This window comes from Microchirus variegatus (assembly GCF_963457635.1).
Source record: "Microchirus variegatus genome assembly, chromosome: 1".
NCBI lineage: Eukaryota > Metazoa > Chordata > Actinopteri > Pleuronectiformes > Soleidae > Microchirus > Microchirus variegatus.
In genome coordinates this window covers 15,838,308-15,862,872 of record NC_139802.1, presented here as the reverse complement: position 1 = coordinate 15,862,872, position 24,565 = coordinate 15,838,308, and the positions used below count along the sequence as shown (strand labels likewise).

At 40.3% G+C, this 24,565-nt stretch overlaps 2 protein-coding genes across 2 annotated transcripts in view; one reads left to right on the top strand and one right to left on the bottom strand.

The window, feature by feature from the left end:
- Nucleotides 1–6,609: 6,609 nt before the first annotated feature.
- kcns2 (potassium voltage-gated channel modifier subfamily S member 2) lies at nt 6,610–8,049 on the bottom strand (the record flags this gene model as incomplete). The annotated part of the gene is made up of 1 exon (XM_083897470.1): nt 6,610–8,049. One exon carries the CDS (start codon nt 8,047–8,049, stop codon nt 6,610–6,612), a length of 1,440 nt encoding a protein of 479 aa, XP_083753596.1.
- Nucleotides 8,050–18,119: 10,070 nt separating this feature from the next.
- The window catches only part of nipal2 (NIPA like domain containing 2), a 31,994-nt gene continuing 25,548 nt past the window's right edge, over nt 18,120–24,565 (top strand). Inside the window, exon 1 of the mRNA XM_083900541.1 lies at nt 18,120–18,303. Within this exon, the coding sequence (XP_083756667.1) occupies nt 18,235–18,303 (69 nt within the window). The 5' untranslated portion in view covers nt 18,120–18,234. The remainder of the gene's footprint in view (nt 18,304–24,565) is intronic.

Genomic DNA, 24,565 nt, shown 5'->3' with positions numbered 1-24,565 from the left:
GTCTCACAGGAGGCTGTAATGACATCCATCTGTGTACTTCAGCTATTCTCTCAGATTCACAGCAATATTTTCACCACAGGGATAACAAGAGAACAAAGGGCTGCATCTTCTATCGGCCTCTCTTTCATCATGTCCATTCGATGTCCCCAGTGATTGACTTCTATGACTGGAATGCAGAAAGGCTTTTTCATCTTTAAAAACCATCATCATAATAAATTTCTCACTCTTTTTTTTGTATCGATGGCTTTTGTTCTTTCTGTCCTTCACGCACTTTCCCTAATATTATGTAAAAAAAAAAGATAGCGTTGTGTGTTTTACTTCTGTTCTTTGTCTCTGTTTTCTCTCAAAGAAACACAACATCCTTTCATGTGAAAATGACCTGCACATGACACTGTTCATTATAACTACACAGAAAGAAGTGAACACAAGTCTACGGGCTTGGGTAGGCCCTGCCTTTCACTGGAATGTTCATATTTTCATTTAATGAAGTGTACTGTTGTGGACTGTGTATTTGTTTCACTCCTGCACTCAAAAAAACCCAAAATGCAACTTGAGCTGTTCATCAAAAGGTAACAATGTCACTCACCAGAGGTGACGAACACCACCTTTACACACAAACCACCTCCACCAGAGGCTAACCTGAGATTATCCATGACAAAATAAAACACAGGGACTTCTCGCAGAGCACAGAGAGCCAGGCCGAAGCTCAGTTTGTTTCCATAATCAGATTCATTCCTGCAGTATGGTCTCCCTGGAGCAGCTGCAGCATTTTGCACAGTATAATTCCAACACCAGGTGGATTTCAGAGACAAATTAAACACACCATACAAGGTACAGTGCCGCAATTATATCAAATTAGGCAATTATCACCCTTACCCACTGCTACGGGGAGTTGAATGTAGTCCTAGGTATTTAGTGAGGTGATGATCAATGGAGTAAAATGGAGTAAAAGGAAGATAGGGAGGAAAAGTGAGTGACTCTGTGGAACAGAAAAAGACTCATTATGCTATTATATTCAAGTCACGCCGCACAATGTTATCATCACAGCCACTGCTCGTTACACTTTCTCACATGTTGTTGCGAGAACGGCACAAATCCCACGTCTTGCCAGCCGCTGCTTTTTTTATACTTTCATAAAGCATCTGTGCTCTCTTCTATTCTCTGCTTCATCTTAACGTGTACTGTAATAACTTCATTATTACCTCAGTGAGTCATGTAGAAAACTTTCATCACACTCATGATCAGGACCATGAGCTGTTTGGTTGAAGCCAACTCAATAGACCTTAACTCATATTTCTTTTTATTATTGCTGCTACTGCTGCAAAAAAAAGAGAAAATGACGATATATTTTTTTCCATTAGACACTTTGAAATCTCAGGGTTTTTGTCCACGTCATCCCACCAGGCTCAGGTGCTTTTCCTTTCTCAGACACAATCTTTTTCAAGCTTCACCAATCAAACTGTCTGAACTGCTGTCCTTGGCACATCCCAGAGAGAAAATGATTCAGGAGGGATGTAATAACACACACAAACACACAAACACACACACACATGCTCAAGCATGCACAAACTGCATTTACTAACACATACATAGCTCACACACAGAGAGAGAGCCAAACAAAGAAACGATCTGTGTGCACCTGCCGAGCCATTTCTCCTCTCACTCATAAGTTAGGAAAAGTCTGATTGCATCTCTCCTCTTGACCTGACCTACCACTGGCAATCTGAGCGTAATAATGGATCCAGTCTGAGCCTGTGTCTGCCTCGCTGTATCACCTGTGGGAGCACGAGTGTTCAATTTTCCTTCATTTAAAATCATTCTACATTATCTGCAGGGGAATATATATTCTTGATACACAGCAGGTTTCTGCTCCAATAACTAATTCCCCCCTCTCTCTCTCTCACACACACACACACACACACACACACACACACACACACACACACACACACACACACACACTGAGGGATTATATTCCAGTCCATAGAGGCTGATGTGTAAAATTGAGAGATGTATGATATGAAATGGTTTCAGAGTGAGTTTGTCTGGTTCCTGTGGAAGTGTGGTTATACTATAAATCCCCTAAGCAGTTAAAAGCATTCAGGCTTTTTTAGGCTGAGGGAATAAAAAAAATAGATATCATTTCCTTCCTTAGGCAGAATTGTCAATCTACCGTCAACAAAACATGTTGTGCATGCAGTTTCTCTTGTGTAGCTGAATATCTCTCACCTCATGCTGTCCTAAATGAATAAACGAAGCTCTCCAAAGATGAGGTAAGTGTTAACAAAGCCTCCTGGAATGTAAAGGTTATCAACATTTCCAGTCCAGCTCCTCTGCTTCTACATTTCAACAGATAGAGAGTCCTTTAAACACAGGCTGGGATGATTCAAGTGTTTTGCTGCGACTGCCACTGCTGTAGCATCCAAACAAAGCTGCCAAAGTACATTCATGCTCGGCTGTGTAGAACAACAGTGCATTTCCAGCCTTCAGAGCCACTTAAATCAAAACTACATCCAGAGTTTCATTATGAATCATGGAAATTATTTTCATAAAAGCAATTTTGGCAAATAGTAGCTAGAATTCACAAAGTGTTTGTCTGTGGTTTTGAATCCAAAAAGACATCCGTGGATGAGTGGATGAGACTTTTGAAGTCGGCACGCGTCGATTTTAGCCGAGTTTAACCCACAGGTGACGAAGCTCCACTCATCAGGCGACCTGAGACAATTGTTCCATCTCATTGTGTTGATTCTCTGACTCTCTTTTAGTCTTTTTATTATTATTTTAGTTTTGTTTGCAGAGTATGAAGTCATGGCAATAATTCAACCACAGAGATCTGTAAGCAGATTAGATGTGTAGCAGCCAACAACTGCTCTTTCTTTCTTTCAATCTCTGAACTGCGCTGTGATTGATGAAACTCTGTTACTTGATGCTACTTGTTAAATTGCATTTACATACTCTTTGTATTTTCTATTTTTATTTCTACATCATCTCATTTGTGGCTTGTTTTAAATCCTGTTTTTCTTTTATAGTACAAAATTATGTTTGCCATGCTTATCATTCACCTTAGAAGAGGATTCTGCAATTTTGCTACACCTGTGCAATAACGGCTTTCTATCTTTTTCAATTCTATTTTGCAATTTTTGGATGAGATATCATGTCTTAAACACATGTTTTATGTCTATTATGTTTTTATTTATTTACTTTTGTTTGTTCTTTCATTCTTTACGTTCTTATTATTATGTTTAATACTACTGTACAGCACTTTGGTCAACTGCTGTTGTTTTTTAAATGTGCTTTATAAATACAATTCAATTGGATTGGATTCTATTCTAAGTAAATAAATGAATAATCCTGCCTGTTGTACCTAGGATTTTGTGTTGCAACAGCACAGGATGTCTGTTTTTGCCATGTGACAGGGTCCATATTGAGTGTTTGCTGTGATGCTGGACGTGAAACATTGTGAACATGTTTAGTGAGCCTTAACATGGTGTTGCGATATGATTGACCAACCAGCAGACTGACACTCTTAACTCATTGCGCTGTAGAAAATCCAACCCAATCAATCAATCAATCAATCAATCAAAAGCTTTGTTAAGGCCGGCCTTGAAGTTTTCCAGAGGGATTCATGGTTTGTATAGAATGAAATGTAAAGATTTCCTCTGGCTTATCTATTCTAAGCTTAGCTACAACATCAGCTTCAATCTTTGACTTTATGTGACTATGAATTGCCTTCTGCTAAAGCTCTTTATATGTTCAATATGTACAGTATGTGAAAGCTATAACACCAAACATGATGTATTGGAATTATTATTATTACATAGCTTGGAGCCCAACTTCTCTTTTTGTTCTTTTGAAATATCGCTCGCAATCTTAGTTGTGTTAAGTCTTGAGCTTAATAAAAGATGGATTATCAGCTCAAAATACTCAACATGCTTGTCGACACAAACACACTCTGACCTCACCAGCATGTTCAACATCACCTGTGTTCTGCATGATATATGCACAACTTCCTTAGCTGATAATTAGCGACGCCATGAACTGTGTAATGAGAGATTATTTTTGGAGATGTTCATTGATCAGACACAGTGGGAAGAAGCAGAAAGTGGGGGGTGGGGGGGCGTGTGGAGAAACAAGCACACTGAGAAGATCTAATTTTCCCACGCAGTTTAAAGGGAAGGGATTGTAGCAGATGGTAATGTGCAACAACATGCAATGTCTGCTTAGTAACAGTGTTATACCGATTCAATATGGTCTGTATTAGACATGCTGTCTGCTGTGTTTGTGTACAGTACACAAAACATCACACATATGCATCGTTCTCTTCTTATTCTCCATCAGCGCTGCAGTATAAGCTGGGTTTTTTTCCCCTCTTTTGTCTTTGTGACAGGAACAAAGTCAGTGCACTTAATCAAAGGGCAGTGAAGTAATTAAAAATCAATTCATTAAACCAACCCTGATTATTAAGTATACGTCGAAACACTTAAACGTGAGCCACATTTAAAAAATAAACTCTGCCTGACAATTCAAGTTCTAGTGTAAAAAAAGAAAAAAGAAAAGAAAATGTTGTGAGTTTAATATCTGCTTGACAGTGGTGAGGAGAAAAAAACATTTTACTCTCTAATAATCTGAGCCATCTGTACTCAGCTGTGTGCCAGACAGGCTGTGGGCCTTCCTTACATCCATCACCACAGTCAGAGGGTAATGATACAAGCGAGCCGAGGGGAGGCAGAGGCCACACATCTTTGTCCTCCTCAGGATTCACACTGACCTACACACACACACACACACACACACACACACACACACACACACACACACACACACACACACACACACACACAGAAAAGAAATCACTGACTTTCAGCCACATCTTCTCATTTTATGTTTCTCCACTGCCTTATAGTAATTCTCCATCTTCTCACAAACTCTATAATTACTTTCCACTCTGCACTCAATTGAATTTTTTTTAAATGTCACCTGTTACCACTGTGAAGTCGTTCACTGGTATTTTCCCCCCCATGCTAGTTTGGTGTTTTGGATTCTCTCCCACTGGGGAAAAGGCTTTAAAGGTTTAAAGGAGTAAACAAAAGGAGAGTAATTTAATTGGCCTCAGATGTGGAGCTGATGTGCATTTGAATTACACCCCTCGTTCATTCGACTCTCATTCAACCTTGATGCGATTACACTGTGTCCTAATATTGATATGATGTTGTATGATGAGTATATTCAGTAAACTTTGGTTTTTAGAGAGAAATTGTTAGATTTTAGATTGTCAGCCCCCTCCAGGGCCACATTCTGTGTTTTTATGTTCAAACTAATTAGCCGTGACTACCCTTATGTACAATACCTCTGCATGTCATCACATTAAACGAGACAATGAATCAAAATTGTTCTTTAACTGATGAATCACATACTGTGACAAAGCTGTTTACTGCTGGGGGGATAAAGCAGCAGGGAGAGGGTTTGCACTGACTTCACTCAGCCCCAGTTGAAAAAAAAAAAAGTATTATCCAGACAACTTGAGACTTGATGGAAAAGGGAGACCTTTGCAGGGTGTCACTGCCATTTGTCTCTGCAGACAAAACCCTTGTAAAGTGGCAGATTTAAGTCGGGTATAACAGAAAGAATACAAGGACATTGTGTTTTCTCTGTAAGAATCGTAACCACTGCCCTCACATTCTGTCTGTTTGAGTTTAATCCATCAACGACGGGGGGGGGGGGGGGGGTGTACCAGTAAGTTTGATGCATCTACAGTGTTGTTGAAAACACATCTGTCGCTGTCAATTAGCTGTGAAACACACCAACAGTTTATTAGTGTGCTGTATTGAGTGATAAAAAAAAACCCACATCTGTTTTCCCTTCTGAAACGGTGATGCAGCCAGAGAATAAAATCATCTGAGGGAGAAAAAAAACATGTCACCTCTGAATGGTTGTTACCATGCCTGTCAAACTGTTTCAGATACTGTGTCAGTCAAAGGTACAAATCCCTTTCAGCCCTTCAGGCTTAAAATACATGATCTCACATGGTATGACACTGAGGCCCTTTCTCTGTTCTGCACATTCAATGATGAGGAAAGAACGTTATGTGTGGTTTTTTTTCTTGTTTAATACACTTTGCTTTTTTTTAATTTTAACTGCATGTCTGGAGTATTTTTTGTAGCAACACCACAATTACTGTACATGTTGACACTCTTTCAAAAAAACAACAAAAGCATACAGTACATCCGGAGTTACTTTCAGACAGATTTGAATACAGGTAAAGCTGGACAACAGCGTGACACCTTCTAGAATGGTAAACGACTACGGCATTCTCTGGCTTTTGATAATCTGATGCTGTCACGTTTCGTTTGGCCTATTAGTGAAGGGACAATAACAGCACACAGTGAGATATTATATATTTAGGCTGTGCTGTACATTTGCTTTTACTTTCTCTTCGTCACTGACACATGGATCAACACGTTATTGCACTGCGCTACAGAGAGGCAAACGGGTCAGACACCGCTGGATGGAAGTGAGGTTTCAGCACCGTGGACAGCTCCTCGTGCAGCCGGTGCTGAGTGGACGCAGACACCCTACCCACGTGCACGCGCGTCCTCCCGTCAAAGTGCTTCAGTGTATTGACTCATTCAGACTCTGCTCGCTGGGTGAACTCCGACTCATGTTTGACAAGCTCGCCATCAGGGATTTGACTTTATGCGCGTAATAGTTCCTCAGGTTAATGGAGGGAACCTGCTTTATGTCCTCGTCGAAATTGCAGCTTCTCATTGCGATCTCCAGCTGCTTCTGCTTCTTGTAGAAGAGGGAGAATTTATTGAAAATGAGCGTAATCGGAAGCACAACGACTAAGATCCCGGCTAAGATGCACGCTGAGGCGGTCAGCTTGCCCGCAATGGACGCCGGCACCACGTCTCCGTACCCTACGGTGGTCATGCTGACCGTGGCCCACCACCAACACGCCGGTATGGTGGAGAAATCCTCGCTGTCCTCTTTCTCCACCGTGTATGCCATCACGCTGAAAAAGGAAACGCCGACAGCCAGGTAGAGAAGGAGCAGACCCACCTCTTTGTAGCTGTTCCTGAGTGTGGCCCCCAGGGAGCGCAGCCCCGTGGAGTGACGCGCGAGCTTCAAGATGCGGAAAATCCTCATTAGCCGCAGCACCTGTGCAACGCGTCCCAGATTGGCAAGCGCCGGGCTGCTCTCCACCACCAGGTTAATCAGGAGAGTCAGATAAAATGGAAGTATGGATATCAAGTCTATAACATTTAATGGATGCTCGAAGAAGTGTATAAGATCTGGCGCCACAACGAACCGAGCAACCAGCTCCAAAGTGAACCAGCCGATGCCAAAGTGCTCCACCATCTCGAAACGGGGATCCTCCGTGGGCTGCCCCTCACTGTCCAACAGGCTGAACTCCCCCATGCTGTTCATGCACATCGTGGCGATGGAGCCGAGCACCACCAGGATGGAGAGGACGCTGATGATGCGGCTTGGCACGGAGTAGCCAGGGTTGTCCAGCATTAACCAGATGCGCCTCCGTGCGCTCCCGAGCGGCTGTTTGTCAAACTTGGTGGCGTCGTTATAGAACTCCAGCAGCTCATCGAACGATGAAGTGGTGCTCCCTTCATCACTCCGGTCTTCCCAGTCTTTTCGGTCCTGGTCCATTTTCCTACAGTGGTACGCGCTGCTGCAGCAGGAGTCGATGAAGAACTCGTTGATGCCCCAGTACTCGATCTCCTGACTGAAGGAGAAGATGCACAGCTCCGCCATGACGTGCAGCCGCCCCGTGTTGTAGAAATTCAACACGTAGGGAAAGAGTGCCGGGTTTCTGTCAAAGTAAAACTCTTTCTCCGCGTCGTCGTAGTCGTCGCACAGCTCCAGTATGGATTCTTTGGACTGACAGTGGAGGAGACGCGCAAGTCTAGTCTCAGGGAACCGGGAGAGAGTGTCGGACTGGAGACGCTTCTTGAAGCCGCCTACGTTAATGCGGATGGCGGCGTTGTCGTCCATGTGAGCCCCGCTGCCCAGTTCCCCCAACAGCTGACCAGTCATGTCTGCAGAGGGGGAGACACAGACACGCACGACACACAGAAGACGGCGAATGAAAGACCTGTCTCATGAACAGAACAGACATACAAAGGAGATCATTCTTAACTGAATCAAATTAGAGATTATAATTTCAATTATTGTCACAGACTAACTGATGCCCATTTGTTACACAATGTTTCCCCCCAAATAAAATAGTTACAGGAGAAGCAGCATTTGGCTGAACTGAAGCAAACACATGCAACTTACTTTAAAGCTCAATGAATCCTCCTAGAAGAAGACTGTGTTTCAACTTGGCTGATGCCATTATTCCAGTTTAGGGTTGCGTGGTTGGGGGCAGTTGAGTCTCATACTAAAAGGCAGAGTCATCCCCTGGAGTCCAGACAGGCGTCTCTGTCAGGTCGTTTCTTCACATCTTCAGCAGAGGAGACGTGAGCCTCGTCTGCGAGATGGCAAACATGACATTGCCTCCAGAAATAAAGAAAGCAATGAATGTTTAAAAAAAAAAAAATCTCTTCGAAGGCTCGTTGACGCGCGGTGGTTCTTACATCCTGCATCCAGCGCGGGTTTTACACGTTATTCATCCACAGGTAACAGCTATAAAGACTGATACACGCCCTGACAGTCGCTTTTGTTTGTGCGAGGGAATTCCTCTCTCTCTCTCTGTTGCTGCGCAGCAACACGTAGCTCTCTCTCTCTCTCTGCACCGCCTTCCTGAAGTGATCTCAGCAGCATCATCTCCTGCTGCCGCTGAGGGGCGAGGCGCAGCTCCTGGAGGAGAGGTCACCAAGTAACGTCCACACAGAAAGCATCAAGACAGAGGACGAGATTTCCAATGTCGTTGTATGATAATTACTTTTTTTTTTTTTTTTAGCACAATGAGCTCATTAGATCTATATTAATTAAAGTGATGTAATGTGCATTCAGTATGAACTATTCATGAGCTTGTACCGGTTATAGGTGCAGTGTGGAAGAATGAGGTTCTGACATATTGTCAAGACCGAATGTTGCCATGAACCAGCCTGAGACAGACCTTTAGCCACTTGACAGCCAGTAGAATCTAGTAAAAAATATTTCGCTCAGCTCTCCCAAAATCAGAGCAGAAACCCCAATATTACGGATGCTGTCTGCATTAAAGAAACAAAACAAAGATGAATCACCTCTAGATTTTGCACAAACATCTCAAGCTATGTCCACATTCACCTCCTCTCCAAAAACCAAAACAGAAACCCCAATATGGATGCTGTCTGTATTTAACTTTTTCTTCTTGTTAGGCATTCATTATAGAGAAAAACTAAATGGCTAAATGCCCTAAAATAGAGATGAATCACCATTAGATTTCTCCACCTCCCCAAAAACCAAAGCCAGAATCCTAATATAATGGATGATGTCTGCAGATATTTGTTTCTTACAGACGCATTTCTATATAATGAGCATCAATTGAGAGGAAAAAGCTTAATGCAGAAAGCATCCATAATATTGGGCTTTCCATTTTGATTTCTGGAGAGGTGGAAGTGGACATGACTAGAGGTGTCCCTGAGGAATTTGGTGATGATTGATCATCACTGTTTTCAGATAGAAGTCTACAGTGTTTAATGAATAATGTTCCCCACTTTCTCCCATATTAGACAGCGTTTTCTGACGAGAAATGTAAGTTTGTTAGTCTCCTGCACCAAAGTCCATAGATAAATAAGCAGAAAAATCAATTTTTTAGCTTTGCAGAGACACGGAAGCTGTAAACTGCTGCTCTGTTTGGTCAGTTTGTGTCACTAACTGGACAAAGGATTTCAAACACATTAGTTGCAATACATTTAAACCCAATGGAGGAAGCAGAGTGGACCAACAACTTCACTGTGCCATGATGAACTGATTATATTCTCTATGAGAGTGTTTTATAAAGTGACGCAACTTGTGTGACCTTGGTGATTAGACAATACTAATAAAAATTAATCCTCACTGGCAGCCATGATTTCAATACAAAACTATCAGTTTAAGATCACAACTTAATTAAAGAGACACACTATTAATAGAAACATGATTTATGATAAGAAACCTTAAAGGTGAAGTAAGTAGTTTATAGTGCCATCTAGAGGAGAGGCTGAAATTTACAACAAAGAACTGCTCCTCTGCTCACCCCCTCCCTTCCCTGAGCGATACGGTATCCGCAGCTGGTCAAATGTCGTCCTCGTTGTCTTTCTCCGTGTCAGCAGATGAGGTTCGTGAGGTGAGGGAGAGGGCGAGCTACCGCGGCCGTAGCAGACGAAGCGGAGAGAGTGGAGGCGGGACTTCCGCTACAAGTAAAGAGACGCTTGATTTGTTCTCTCGCGTTTGTCCTTACAGGCTCCGGTAGAAACATGTCGTCTCGCTGCTAACAGTGGCTATGCAACCGCGGCCCGCGACCATATTATTTTACATGACTTTTAGGAACACTACGAAAATGAAACAAAAACTATTATACAGCGACTAGACAATGCAGGAGCACATAATATGTATAAAAAAGTGGATTTTGGGTTATATAAACCCATAAATACTACACATTGTCCCTTTAAGTGCAGTGATGTAGTGTTGCATAGAGTGCAAGGGTTTACAGGAGACAAACTTCAAAAAAACTCTGTAGGGATACAGTTGTCTGTTGATCAAATACCAATTAAATAAAACAACCTTTATAAAAATGTTGATGTCCCCACACCCAACATATATATACCTTTAATCACATTTAGCACCAGAGATGCAGCATAGCTAATAAGGTCTCAAGATAATAAAGAGTCAAATGCAGTTTAAAAAACAAACAAACACACACACAGCTGCATTGAATTACATTTGCGATGTGATGCCAAGGTTATTACAATTGATTGCTGGTCAATGATCAAACACATTTACTCCTCATGCTCCTTGGCTCAATAGAATTAGCCTATGACATTCAAACTCATGCCAGTGTCTCCTCACTTTTGTTTACACATCTTCTCTGCAAAGCATGGGTGGAAATATTATGTTTGATCTACGAAAAAAAAACAAAAAAACCTGCATTCACTTTTTATCAATTCAGCGGCGACATCATTAATGGCCCCGTCTGGCAGAAGATAAAGCCATTGTTAGAGAGGCCAGCTTGCAGCGCAGCCTCACTTTTACTGATGAAGTGTTTTGTCTCATGTGTTCTGATGTGTCTAATGAAGGCCATAATGTTTGCAGGCAAAAGCTGCCTAACATAAATTCTCTCTTAGGTCTGTGTGTTGTTAGTGCACCAACACTCGGCTACTTGACAGCAAGGCAAGAAGCAGGTAAATTGTTGATTACACCCAGAAACTATGAAGTCATCAAGGCTAATGTATAGGGTTGTTGCACTGGGAAAACCATCAGTGCACTCTTGTTTGCGCAATGTGTCCTCTGAAAAGCACACATGTGGCCGATATTTCAGTTACAACACACAAGGTTTAAGTGGCCGTGATAAAGTTTACAGCACTGTCACCTCATGTAGTTGAATGGGAAGATTTAACATGAAGGCCTTAATAGCAGTTTTTGTTCCCTCAGGCTGCCGTGCTGTGATCGTTTCAATCTCGCCACTCACTGATGTCATTTACTGACTGCCCTCTTCAAGGCATGTCATTGGAAGCATTTCCACACTTGCTGTTTGGAAATATAGCCATAGGCTCGACGCAGCACTGGGACTGTTTACTCCTTTACAGGGTCACTGGAAGATTTTTTACTCCCAGGCAGCCAGCTAATTCATATATCATCATGCCTTTTTTTGCTCCCTACAATGGCAGCTAAAATGAGCACTGCATTCCCTGTACAGATTGGCTTTTTAAAAACTGCATTCATTCACGCTAAGAGGACATGGTATTTGCATGCATTTAGGGATTTAAAATCTCACCAGGTTCACCCAGTAAGGCTGTAGGCTACGAGAGATTATGACAGATTTGTAGGATTTCGAATGCTTATTGAGAGCATTGACAACACACAACCTCACCCTGCTGATAGCAATTTTGTGAAATTACTGTACACTTCAGTTAATGCCCTTCACTTATGGGACCAATATATGGCTCAGTGGGGATGTCTTGCTACAATTATAATCCTATTTGGTCTTTTACTATTCTCATCCAGCAGAGTTTTATTGAACGTCTAGGTATCAGCCTCTTCTCGTTGTGATTTGGATCATTCTGATTATTTCTTGTTATTATTTCTGTCCTGTCCTCTCACGACATAGGCAAAGTCATATAAATCCGCTACGGCAACAACTTGCTTGCACTGGCACATTTGGATGACAGTCAAATGGCAAAGCTCTTGGGATTACCACAGTCAGATTTGATTGTTTACCTGCCAGGAAACGCTCACAGGATATCAGATTCAGGTGAAAAATAATTGGTGTCTCCTCATTCTGCAAGCTCCATCAGTCACAACTGGTATCTCTGTGCACACGCACGCACACACAGGTTTTAAATTCATTGTGTGGACACTCATAGACATAATGTATTCCCTAGCCCCTTACCATCACAACTAAATGTCTACCCCTAACCTAAACCTAATTATAACAATAACCCTAAAACCAGCTCTTAACCCCCAAAAAGCCCTTTAAAGTGAGGACCAGCCAAAATGTCCTCACTCCATATGGTTTATGCGATTTTTGGTCCTCATAAAGCCACACATACAAGAACACACACACGCATGCTTGTGCTTCATTCATAGTGAGGTCCCTCATAGGTCCCTCATTTTGCTGCATTCCCCAGCCCATTACCCTAAACGGAACCTTAATCCTACAATTCCAACACACTAACACCAGATCTTAACCCCCAAAAAGCCCTTTAAAAGATGTGAGGACCAGCCAAAATGTCCTCACTCTGTATGGTTTATACAGTTTTTGGTCCTCACAAACCGACATACAAGAATACATACACACACACACACACAGAGCCCTCCTCAGATTTCATTAGCGTCAGCAAAGAGGCTCTTGATGTTTGTTCAGGATTACTGAGATTGTTTGTTCTGAAGTACTCGTGCTTAGCAGACTGTCATCTTCAGATTATTCACTTTCTGCTTTTCACGAAACTGCACAGCTTTTGATTCATTCTTCTCCCACATGGTTGAGTTTAATGCTGCTGCTGCTTTGTGGAGGAGGAAGCACTCAAAGCTTATTCCTCCACAAGTATCCTTAAAACCTGCATTCTTATTGATAGCAGACGTTGCTTTTCAATACTGTGTGTTAATGTAAACATCTGTCATGATGGGTAGAAGAAATATAATCAGGAAACAAAGTATTTTTTTCTCATGTACAGTTATTCCATTTTGGTCCTCTATATTTAATAGCCTTTCATGTATGTATTCCTGCAATATTCCACTTAATCTTATATCTGCTCTGTTCGGATTAGCCCCTGACGGAACACCCATTTCAAATTTCTCAATCTAATTCATTTGCTTCTCTTAAAGCCCGTCGGCTCATTCTGCTTAAGTGGAAGGACTAGGCCCCGCCCTAACAAGCTGGGTGGATCAGAGAATTTAAAACTGGAGGAACTACAACACTATCGTCTGGGCTCTGCTACAAAATATTTTGAGACATGGTAACCCTTTCTGGATTATTTTGAAAGCCTTCCACGTACCAGTGTGACTGGCTAAGGCTTTCACAACCCCCCTCCTTTTCTCTTATTGTATTTATTATTTATTATATTTTCCATTTCGCTATGTCTGTCCTTGTGTATTTTTTAAATTGTTACAGTCAAATTTTAAAAAACCTGAAGGATTGTGAGATGACTGTTGCAAAATACAGCTGCAAACCTTCACACACAAAAACATGTCACATTTTTTCAGAAGCCACAAGCAAAAACCTTTAAAAACTGCAGCTCATCATAGGTTTTCTACATCAAAATATTGAAGGTAACTAAATAGTTTACCTGTTGTCCAGTGGAGCAAAAATCAGTATATTAAGCAAGTAAGTTATTAAGATATCTTTTCTACTCAACTGCTGTTCATTAAACATCTAAAGACAGTCATTGGCTTTGGCATTGCTGGTTGGTTTTGTCTTCGTGGTTTTATTCTGCATTTCAAATCATCCTGTAAATTTAGATTCTGCACACTCTTGGCCAGCTTTCATTCTCATCTCATATCTTTTGATGGAGACTTTTTTGTGGAACCTCTGTATAAATCTTATCTCAAAATAATTGACAGTCTTATTGTTGCCTGCCAGCCCTGACCGTTGCACAAGAGATAAAGGAAATAAAAATGTCCTAAGGACTGAAATGATATATGGATTTGGGCTGGCTTCAACTCATGGGAAATAACTACTGCATTTGCCCATACTGTAAAATTAATATAATATCAAGTGGCATTTAATCCAATTGGAAACTGAAGCTTTGGTGCCTGGATGCTATATATTTCAGTTAAGGTTGATTTCCATAGCAACCTTTTAGGACAATATACAGGTTAAATGCAGCAGGCAGAATGAGCACTAAAGTTTTGAAGTTTAAGTCTCAGTTTTCAAATGTAATATTCCATAATCATATCATAACTCATTATCATACAACCCATTTCTCCCAGACGGAATTATGACTTTCAGTAAGTGACTATGCCAGAGACTGGGCTGATAGAGTGGATGGAGGAGAGAGAATGACAAGAGAAAAGAGACGGTAAGAAGATGGTATGATTTCACTCTTTCTCCTCTCTCGTTCAGAGCCTGAGGTACAGGCTCAAGTGAGAGCGTGTAGGAGTTTTTTTGTGTTGACTAAATCTGCAGCTCCCTATCTTTCGCTTGGCTGCCTGTCAAATTCTCTCCTTCCTTTGCTTTCTTTCCCACTCCCTTGCTATCTTTATCTGTCTCTCTTAACATTCAATATCAAGTCTTTAGAATTCATCTGTGTCTTATTCTTTACTCATATTTCCTTGCCTAAATGCTCCGAGATTCTTCCCCCTTGGAGGTGAAGGTTCAGATCCTGGTCTCTGACTTAAAGCATCACGGCGAAGTAAATCTCTGGGGGATTCTTTTCACGGTGGGGAAAGCGGCCCAGACCCATCTCAAGGACAAAATCTGTCAGTCAAAGCCATCTCCGAACATCTGTCAGCAAGGATGGATGGGCCAGCATGTCTCCTGAGAGATCCACAGAAATAGGAAAAGAAGAAAAATTTGAACACATGCAGAATAAAACATGCATTTACTCACCTCTACTTTTTACATTGCAGTAATAACACAGAATGGGTGTTGATTATGACGGCAGGGAACGTAGGCTGACTCGGGACAAAAGTGCAGACAAAAGGAGCAGCGTGAATACAAAGTGGCTGATTCCAGCTTTGATTGTCAAAAAGCATTAGTTTGGGTGGAGTAATTGAAATATAGACATATTAACAGCACATTACACCCATTTATCCATCTAACTGGGATTTGTGTGTTATTATATGATGCACACTAATGGGCTCTGATGTCAAATGATAATATGTAGCAGTAGTGATGACCTAAATATAGAGACAGCTCCCTGACAATAACGGGAACAATAAGATCTAATACTAGGTCTGCCCACACAGGAAAATAGTACAGCATTTTATACCTACTTGCTGTTTATTACTGTGCTTCAGCTTTATGTAGCTTTTACAGTCGGCTTGCTGTGTCTTTTAGATTCTCTGCACAGAGCTTTACTGTCCTTTACTGTGAGGATGAAAGGACGTTCATCAGTGAGAGACTGCTTACCTCTTCTTTTAACACGCTGAAGCGATGTTGTTTATCATCCAGAACTTCAACACACAAGGGTGCCACAGGCCACCTTCTGGAGTCTGACTGGTCATTCCTGGTGCTTCATCACATCACAGTGACAGGGTGGTAGGTGGGGAGGTGGCCTTAAGATTCAAAAACAACAGCAAAGACATGCAAAAGACAATTCCAATGTCCCTAATGTCTGAGAGATATATCATGTACATACTGCAACTGTAACTGTATACCTGTTCCAAAAAAAATAGGTTCATGTCATTAATAATCAATAATAATGTAGAGTGGAACCCACTAATGAATCAACATTGCGTTTGTAAAATATATACTTGGTCAATCAGATTCATCTGAAGACCGCTCCATACAATATGTTTGATACAATACTTGTTAAAAATGTAGATATATAAAATGAGCACCTGCAAAAGATGAATTTGTTTGTGCTGAGCAACAAAATAAACAAGCATTCACCATTCATCTATTCACACAATGAAAGCAGCATTAGTGAGATCTCATAAAAGACCATCTAACAATGTGACGTACTTCATCCCTTTGATTGGAGATGCACCCACAGCTGGGACCCATTGATTCTCAATGGTAATCAGATATCAGAGCCTCCTGATGTGGCCAGCATTGTTTATAATAGCTTGTTGTATGATGGCCCATGTTTCATCCATCTTTCTCTCAGCTGCTTGTGATGTTTCCAAAAAGCACATTTGCAAATTTTTACACATGAAACACCTGTTGTGTGTAGGCGAGAACATTCCAACAGGTGGCACATAGTGGCTTTTATAAATCAGATCAGTGTTGTCCAGCCATCTGGGAGGCTGTCACCTCGAGTCCCATCTTATCCTCAATGTGTCCAGCGTAAGGCTGAAAAATTAATCAAAATCCAGCCTACTGCAAATTTCAAATCTTATAAATATTTCTTAAAAGATGTGTGTCAAATTACCATTTTAGAGTAAATATTGTCCTGGCAGAAAACATCTCTGCTTCTCAAACTGTCCCATGCCTAATCTGGAGTACTTGCACTCCAAATCTGGAAAGCTTCTTTCATAATACTATTTTAATAATAGGATTAACTTTTATAAAGCATACACTTAGATAAGACACTTTCTATTAGATAAAACACATTTATTTCCATAAAAATTAAAGATTTATGGTTTTGAATCCAAAAAGTGTGAATCTTATGGCTGGCTACTTCATCTGACCTAAACAGGCAGCAGATGAGGCAAAGCAGGAAATTGCCTGAGGCCCAAACTGGGAAACTTCAGCCATATTTGAACATAAATTCACTATCCATTACAACCTTTTTCCTCCACAAAACACAGAAAGAGCTAAAAGACAAACAAATTACATTTAAAATAAGCTCTTACAAGTATAGAAAACAAACAAAATAAAGTGTATAAATTATACACAATGATCTACGTGGTTTAAGGTCATGCTAAACTTAGAGCACGTACAGAAAGCTAGCAAAACTCGAAAACTTGCTCTTAAAAATGATCGCGTAACTTTAACACAGCACAGACACGCATTTGCTATCACTTCTAAAACATATAAGGATCATAAAACAAGTACAACAAGACAATACCGTGATCTTGTTCGAGTCAGGAGCTGGATTTTAACCTCAGGAACACAGTTTACCTTCATCTGTGTCTACAAACGTCATTTGCAGCCAATCAAACCGGCAGGCACGAATTAACTAATTTCAAAATAAAAACGGAAATAACAGGTTTCATTAACAAATTAAAAGCTTACAGGAAGTGGTCCTATTATTTATGGAAAATTACTTTTTAAACTTTTATTTCTACTCTAAATGTCCCAAAGCGAAAGCACAGTGTATAAGATAGTGAATGGAAAAGAATATGATAATTACATGAATGAAAATAATAAATGCAGTTTGTGATGAAAAAGTTGATTTCCATTGTTCGTTGTTATTTATTTAGTCATACTAATGTCATTTATAGATACATATATATTTACAAAGTGAATGAAAAGTGTAGTTTATAACAAGAATGCGCTTCTGTTTGCCGCTGGAGCGCTGTGGACATGCCAACTGAAATTGCACCTGTTATCTCATGTCTCCTTCATGTACCCCTCGTAATGTCGCACATTATAGCAGCGACTCGGCGTAATAACAACATGGCATTTTAACCAAAGTAGGCCTAACTACATTATGCACATTATTTATTAGAATACATCATATATATGATGCAAGTCACTGTTATTTAAATCTAAATAAATCTATTTCAAGTGTCACACACAGTTTCTACTTACATCACCAGCTGAAACATATTTTTCCCGACTGCAGTGAAGGTATCACCAAACTCCTGATCCACGCACTGTGGCTCCGCAAGAAAACTTTGAAGTCTTCACTTTTGTGAGACGACAGGGACGCGGGATGCAGAGGATGGGATGAGGCGCAGAAACAGCGGACAAACAAACGATGTGAAAAGAGCGGCAACTGTGATCGAGAAGAATTATATTTTGCTTATCCGCACGGCAAGGAAAACATGGCGAATTCAACCGTTCCTCTCTGGAGCGATGCTCACCAAGCTGAGATACTGGAAAACCCTCTGCAGGTGAGTTGGTCTCAATGTGGATTGACAAGGAAGAGAAAGTAAAGTGTTGTCTTTGGCAGAACAGATGTCATTTCACAGACGGAGGCACATGTAGTCATAATGTATAAACGTGTTAATACCATGGATAGCGTTTATTTTGCATCAAAGCAGTTTAAATGCAAATTCATATGAGAAGAGGCGATACATAATTAAACATTACAATGAAAACATTTACTTAACAGCCGCAATATTAACATTTGGTAAGTTATAATAGTGTTATAGCACATTAGGATGTAGCCACAGATCGTTTTAAAAGATGTATCCATGTAACAACAATAATGTGAACATTATTTAAAAACAGAGATACAAGAAAAGAAAATGTTTCCAAATGTTTGACTGTGAACATTTTAAAGGTTCTCAATGATGCTTTACATTTTGTTGTTCAATAGAAAACAATTGTATTTCCACATTAAATGCAGTACAAAATAGTGAGAATGTGGCTTGGCCAAGTGAAAAAATACTACATAGACCACCCATTACTGAACACAAAGTATAGACACACTTGTTTCTTTCTTTCTTACGAAAGTTTTTATTTTTACTTCTCCTCCTGTTTCATTAAACTTTCAGGAAGAGAACTTCCTGAACTTGACTTTGAGCTGAGTATTACACACCAATGCCCAAGATGAGATTAAGTTAGTCTCTGAAAAAACATCTCTGAATACAAAATATAACCTCGGCGTCTGGAGCTTTTTGGGTAATGAGCACTCTGTGTGTGGATGAGGGAGCCAGGCAGCACAGAGATCTATGGTTGTTGGCACCTGTCGCAACTATTTTCTAAAATTGAATATGGCTGTATCACTGTGACATAAGGGGATTTTATTTCTCAGGAACTTTTAACTTTGAAAATTGCACCTGCTTCTACATCTGTGCAGAGTTTTATGTGTAATGATGCAGTGTGTGTGTGTGTGTGTGGGTGTGGGTGCAATTTCCTGCTTCGTGTGTGAGGGTGTTCTTGTATTTGTTGCTTCTTTCTGAACTTTAAACATAAACATTGACCTTGTCAAGACCAGTAGTCCTGAAAACCTGGTCCCATTGTGGCCGAAGCTCATTTCTGAGAAACTGGTTAAGTTTAGAGATAAGTGTGTTTTAAGTGTATTAAAAGTTAGTGAAAGTTAGTGTTTGTACAAACTGGTTATGGTTAAGGTTAGTGATAACACTTTGTCTCAGAAATTTAAGAACTACAAAAAGTCCTTCCATTGTTTGTGGCCAATTAAATTAAATTAAGCCTTTAACACCTAAGTCTCAAAATGTCCGTCTGAACTTTTTTTTTTCTTTTGCATATTTTAACCATAAAAGGGCCAGAAAAAGTGCTTTTGCCCATTTTTTTTTACACGAAGCACAGATTTTGCATGTTAAATTTGCAATTTGAACATGCACTTGCATTCAAGTGTTGAGAATGGCTTCACATTATATGAAACACGTCTGTCAAGGCTTATTAATACTGTATTTGACGTATTTGGATGTGATCCACAAAATATTAAAACACATTTATTTATTGCCTTGATCTCTAAAAAATATTGTTTTTAAAACTAGGAGCCATGTGGCCCTAGAGCCACAGGTTGCAGACCCCTGGTCGAGGCTGGGTCAGGAAGTCAATGCAGTGTCCTTAGAAAAATAGCTGTGCAATCCTGTGAGTGTGTGTGTGTGCCAGTCCTCTACCCTCCCACTATTATGCAGAGGACACATTCTCTTCATGCTCATCTTCCCCTGTCTCTCTTCTGTCATGTTTTGTCTGTGTGACATGAGGGGCACAGGGAGAGAGATAGAGATAGAGAGAGAGAGAGAAACTCAGAGAGAGACAGGGAGAGGAGGAGGAGGAATGAGAGGCGTGGGTAATGAGTAATTGCTCATGGGTGGGCTGTGAGAGAATAGATCTACTGTAAGAGTCCTGAACAGCTGGCTGATGGTTCCAGCTCCCACTCTGTCCGAAGCTACCCATCACTGCAGAGAGTGTCCCGACATCCAGGGCACAATATCCGTCTGTCTCACACTCAGCTGCCTTCCAGTTTGCTTTAGTGAGAGCTAATCCCATTAGCATCAGATAACTGGTTTTGTTGATCCATGTTAAACAGTTTATTGTGTCAGGTGAACAGTAGCTGAACAATTAGAATCTTGGCCAAACACAAAGATCTCAGTGCAGATATAGGTTTTCTTGATTCAGCAAAATAAATTGTTGTAGTCATTCGTCATATTGGCAGATCTTGGTGTGTTTTCAGATATCTGATAATACTAATACTAATATTTTTAATGCATCTCTATCACATGGCCATGAGAAGAGGGGGAGCATGGTGACACTAGACAGACACAGGGGGGGAGCTCCGTAGAGAAATAGGTGATTTGTGAGTGAGTTCCCATTAAATCCTGGGAACTAATATTATCTTCAGGCTCCAGGTTGTTTACAGCCCGCACAAGATAATTTGATCTGGCCCACAATTTATAAATCCAAAACAACCAACTCAGCTATATGCAACAATTCTCATGACGGCCAATTAATATTTCTCAGTGATGAGAGAAAATAGCAGACTAAGAGTTCCTTCAGAAGGAAAGTCACACAGTTAATTATCAGTCAAGACGGACCACCAGTTTGCAACCAATATAAATTGTTAGTCTTTTTTTGAATCATTATTTTAAACAAAACTAAACCATGTTACATTTATGGTCACATGACGGTCATGGTGCACATCTCTACCACCAATACAATACTATCAGCTCTTCCCTAAAATAAAAATATCCCTAAGAAATAAAACCAGCTGTGATCACCAAAGAGATTGCTATAAACATTTAAATGGCCCTTGACATTGCATCAGTTGCCCAACCCTGCCTTAAACAACTTTGTAGCACACACACAGTGTTTGTGCAGTCATTGTTGTTTCCAATGAGGTGAGAGAGGTAGATGGTGGAAGCCTGTAAACAGCTAAAAATAGCAGTTGAGCGGCAACAAACTTTGCCACCGCTATGCTCAGTCAATGGATCATCTTCTTTCTGAGAGCAGAAAGAGTTAAGGAAGGTTTTCCTCATCCATTTCCCAAAGAGAGTGCAGATTCTAACGTAAATCACTTTGGATATACTCAAAGTGCCATCATCAGGCCAACAGTACAGAGTATATAATAAACCAAACATTAATGGGCATGTAACCAGATTATTTGCCAATTACACTTTTTACTGTGGGACAACAATTCATTATCATATTAAGAATTGAATTGCCATTTATCACAAAAAAAAAATCCTGAATATTTACAGTATATTGAACTTTAAACTTTTTATTTTGATCATCTGTATCTTGAGGTTAATCTTAATCTTAGAGTCTCTCTCTGCCCTTCCGCTCCATTTCTGCCTGTGAGCTGACAGTCTTTATACCCATGTGTCTACTGTACCCACCAACCCTGAGCAGAAAGAAAGTGAAGGGTTTCATCCAGAGATCAGCCCATCATGGAGGGACAGATCCTCATTGTCAGTGGACACAAAGGACTCGGCTGTCTGTCTGTGGTCAGAGTCCTACAGTGAGGAGGAGGATCAGTGCTGTCAGTCTCTATGAGACCCATAAATGCTGTTCTTTTTAACTTAATATAATTCTGGTTTGAGGTCACAGTAAAAATGCACAGTAAATTTGGTAGAATATAACGTATACTATCATGTGTAGGGCTACAACAAACAACTGATGAATTGACTAATAAAGGACTAAATTAACTGTCAACTATAAGGATGCACGATAATGGAGTGTTTGCCAATATCCGATATTCTGATATATTGGGAGAGCTTTGGTCGATACCAATACTGATATATGTAAATATTCCCTGCGCCCAACTGCAGAGGTCATTTAATCTTCTCTGTTGTGAAACTAATGTTATTTTTCATACTCATGTCACAGCAAAATAAATTAAGTCATTAGTCATATCGGCAGATCTTGGTGTGTTTGCTGATATCAAATAATACACTTTTAAGCCGATAATATTGTGCCCCTAAATATTATATATAAGCATTTTTCTTTATGATAAAACAATATATATATATATATATGTATATGTATATATATATACATATATATATATATATATGTAATTAATAATAATAATAATAAGTCATGTGTCAGTCATGTCTGAGCATGGATGTTCAGAATGTAGATATTCTCACTGGAGCAGCCGTACAGCATCTAAAATCTATATTAAAAAAAACTAACAAAAAAAACTCTGACTTCATCTCTGACATTTATATCAACAGAATTTACTCATCACACAACTGCACTGACTGCAATTTAATTCAAGAGGTTTTTATAATAAACTACAGTGACCTCATTTCATGTCCAGACAGACCAGAGAAAAATCTGAAGTGAATAAAATGTGACATCGCTGATTTGGGTTTGGTGATGAATGTGCTCTTCGTTTTCTCACTGATTGATGCATGATTTTCAAACTCACTCAACTGCTGCAGATAGGATTTTTTTGACTGACTGCTGAGTGATGGATGTTCAGCATCTCTGATCTGTTTATTTCTGCACTGTTAGTTTCATGCATCAGGTGAAAGAATCCAATTACCTTCTCAGATCAGATTCTCACTGAAAGTTGCTCTTCCTGAAGACTAAAAACAAACTATTCATTCTCATTGTGAGAGAAAAATTCTCGGACGATAAGAGTGGAACTATGCACATTCAAGCTTCCCTGTTTAGACACCAAGGTGCAGAGTGCATCTTGACCTAATACTCTATCCCAAGTATCAGACCTGAGTCTGACCGATCTGAGCCGTATTCAGTAAACTCATCACTGACTCGAGAGATTCCATCACTGGTCGTCCTACCTAACAATCACAAATGTCCCCAACTCTCATCAAAGTCTGTTCTCTGGTGGCATTTTGCTCAGCTGTATCTCTCCTTTGTAGAAAATTGATTATGGGACACAATCCCTCTGGTTTTACCTTTAACAGCCTCTCTCCATTTTAACAACAATTGAAGACCTACTTTTAATTACTCACCTACTCAAAGATCAATTGTCTGTCTTGTATACTGTCTGGGTTTTCCCTTTAATTACCTAAATGTTTTTATTACTTTGTTTTTGATAAATGTATGTCTTCACCTTTTGGATTTTTATTTCCTGTGAATTATGCTATATTTAAACCTCGTATCCATCGAGAAATATTCAAGTATGACATGGGTTGAGCCATGTTAGCTCAGTAGGGTGAGTTGTCTTTCAACTGGAAGGTTGTGGTTTCAGTTCCTGGCTCTGCTAGTCTATATGCGTGTCCTTGAGCTAGACACTTAACCCCATGTTTGCAGTGTGTGAATGGTTATGAAATATGTGGCTGAAAACTGTAGTGGATAGCAGCTCATCAAGACTAGAAAAGCTCTATATAAATACAGACCATTATCAACTCTTCTTCTTCTGATTTTATTTGGTAGTAACGAGTAACAAAGAGAGTTAGATGAAATGTAGAGAAGAAAAGTGGCTAGAAACTTAAATAACAGATTATGTGAATTTTGTATTTAAGTACCGTAACAAAACTTTGTTCATGACCAGCTGCCGCCATGCAGTCAGACATCACTGTATTAAAAGCCACATTTTGACAGTAAATGTCTGAAATGACAGTTTTAAATACAATGCTAAAATTGGCATTAGCATTGGCAGTTGAGTTAATTCACACTACTCCTCCAGCAGGAGTCTTGGGTCAGACTTAAATTTCAAAGTATGAAGTGTGAATTAAGCTGAGCGGAAGGTAATTGGGCTTATAAAGTAAGGGTTGCCAGGACAGGTCGAGGACTGGGGTGCCCTTGAGCAAGGCATCTAACCACCAGTGCTCTCCCTGCACAGATAAGTGCTGCCCACTGCTCCTGCTCCTGGTTTGACTGGTGTGTAAAAAGGATGGGTTAAATGTAGAATTCACTAAAATGTGTTAGCGTCACTTCTCTGTGGAACCTTTTACTGAGGAGCTTCAGAGGTAAAATATATGGTAGTTAATGAGTCAGTATAAAGCTACAGTGTTGTTTAATGTTTGGTAAGCAAGCTGCCAAGTCAAAGACACTCCCAGTATCCTGGCCTCACCCGCTCCGACTTCTTTGTTTGCTCTTCCTGTAACAGGAAGAGTTGCTCTCTCTCACTCTCCCTCTTTTTCACTCTCACTCTCACTGTCGCTCCTTCTCCTGTTTCCTTTCTCTCTTGAGTGGGTTTATCTCACTTGGTGGGTCGAGCGTTTGACTCCTGCCGTCAGGGTGAAGAGCTGTTGTGATTGTATCTGT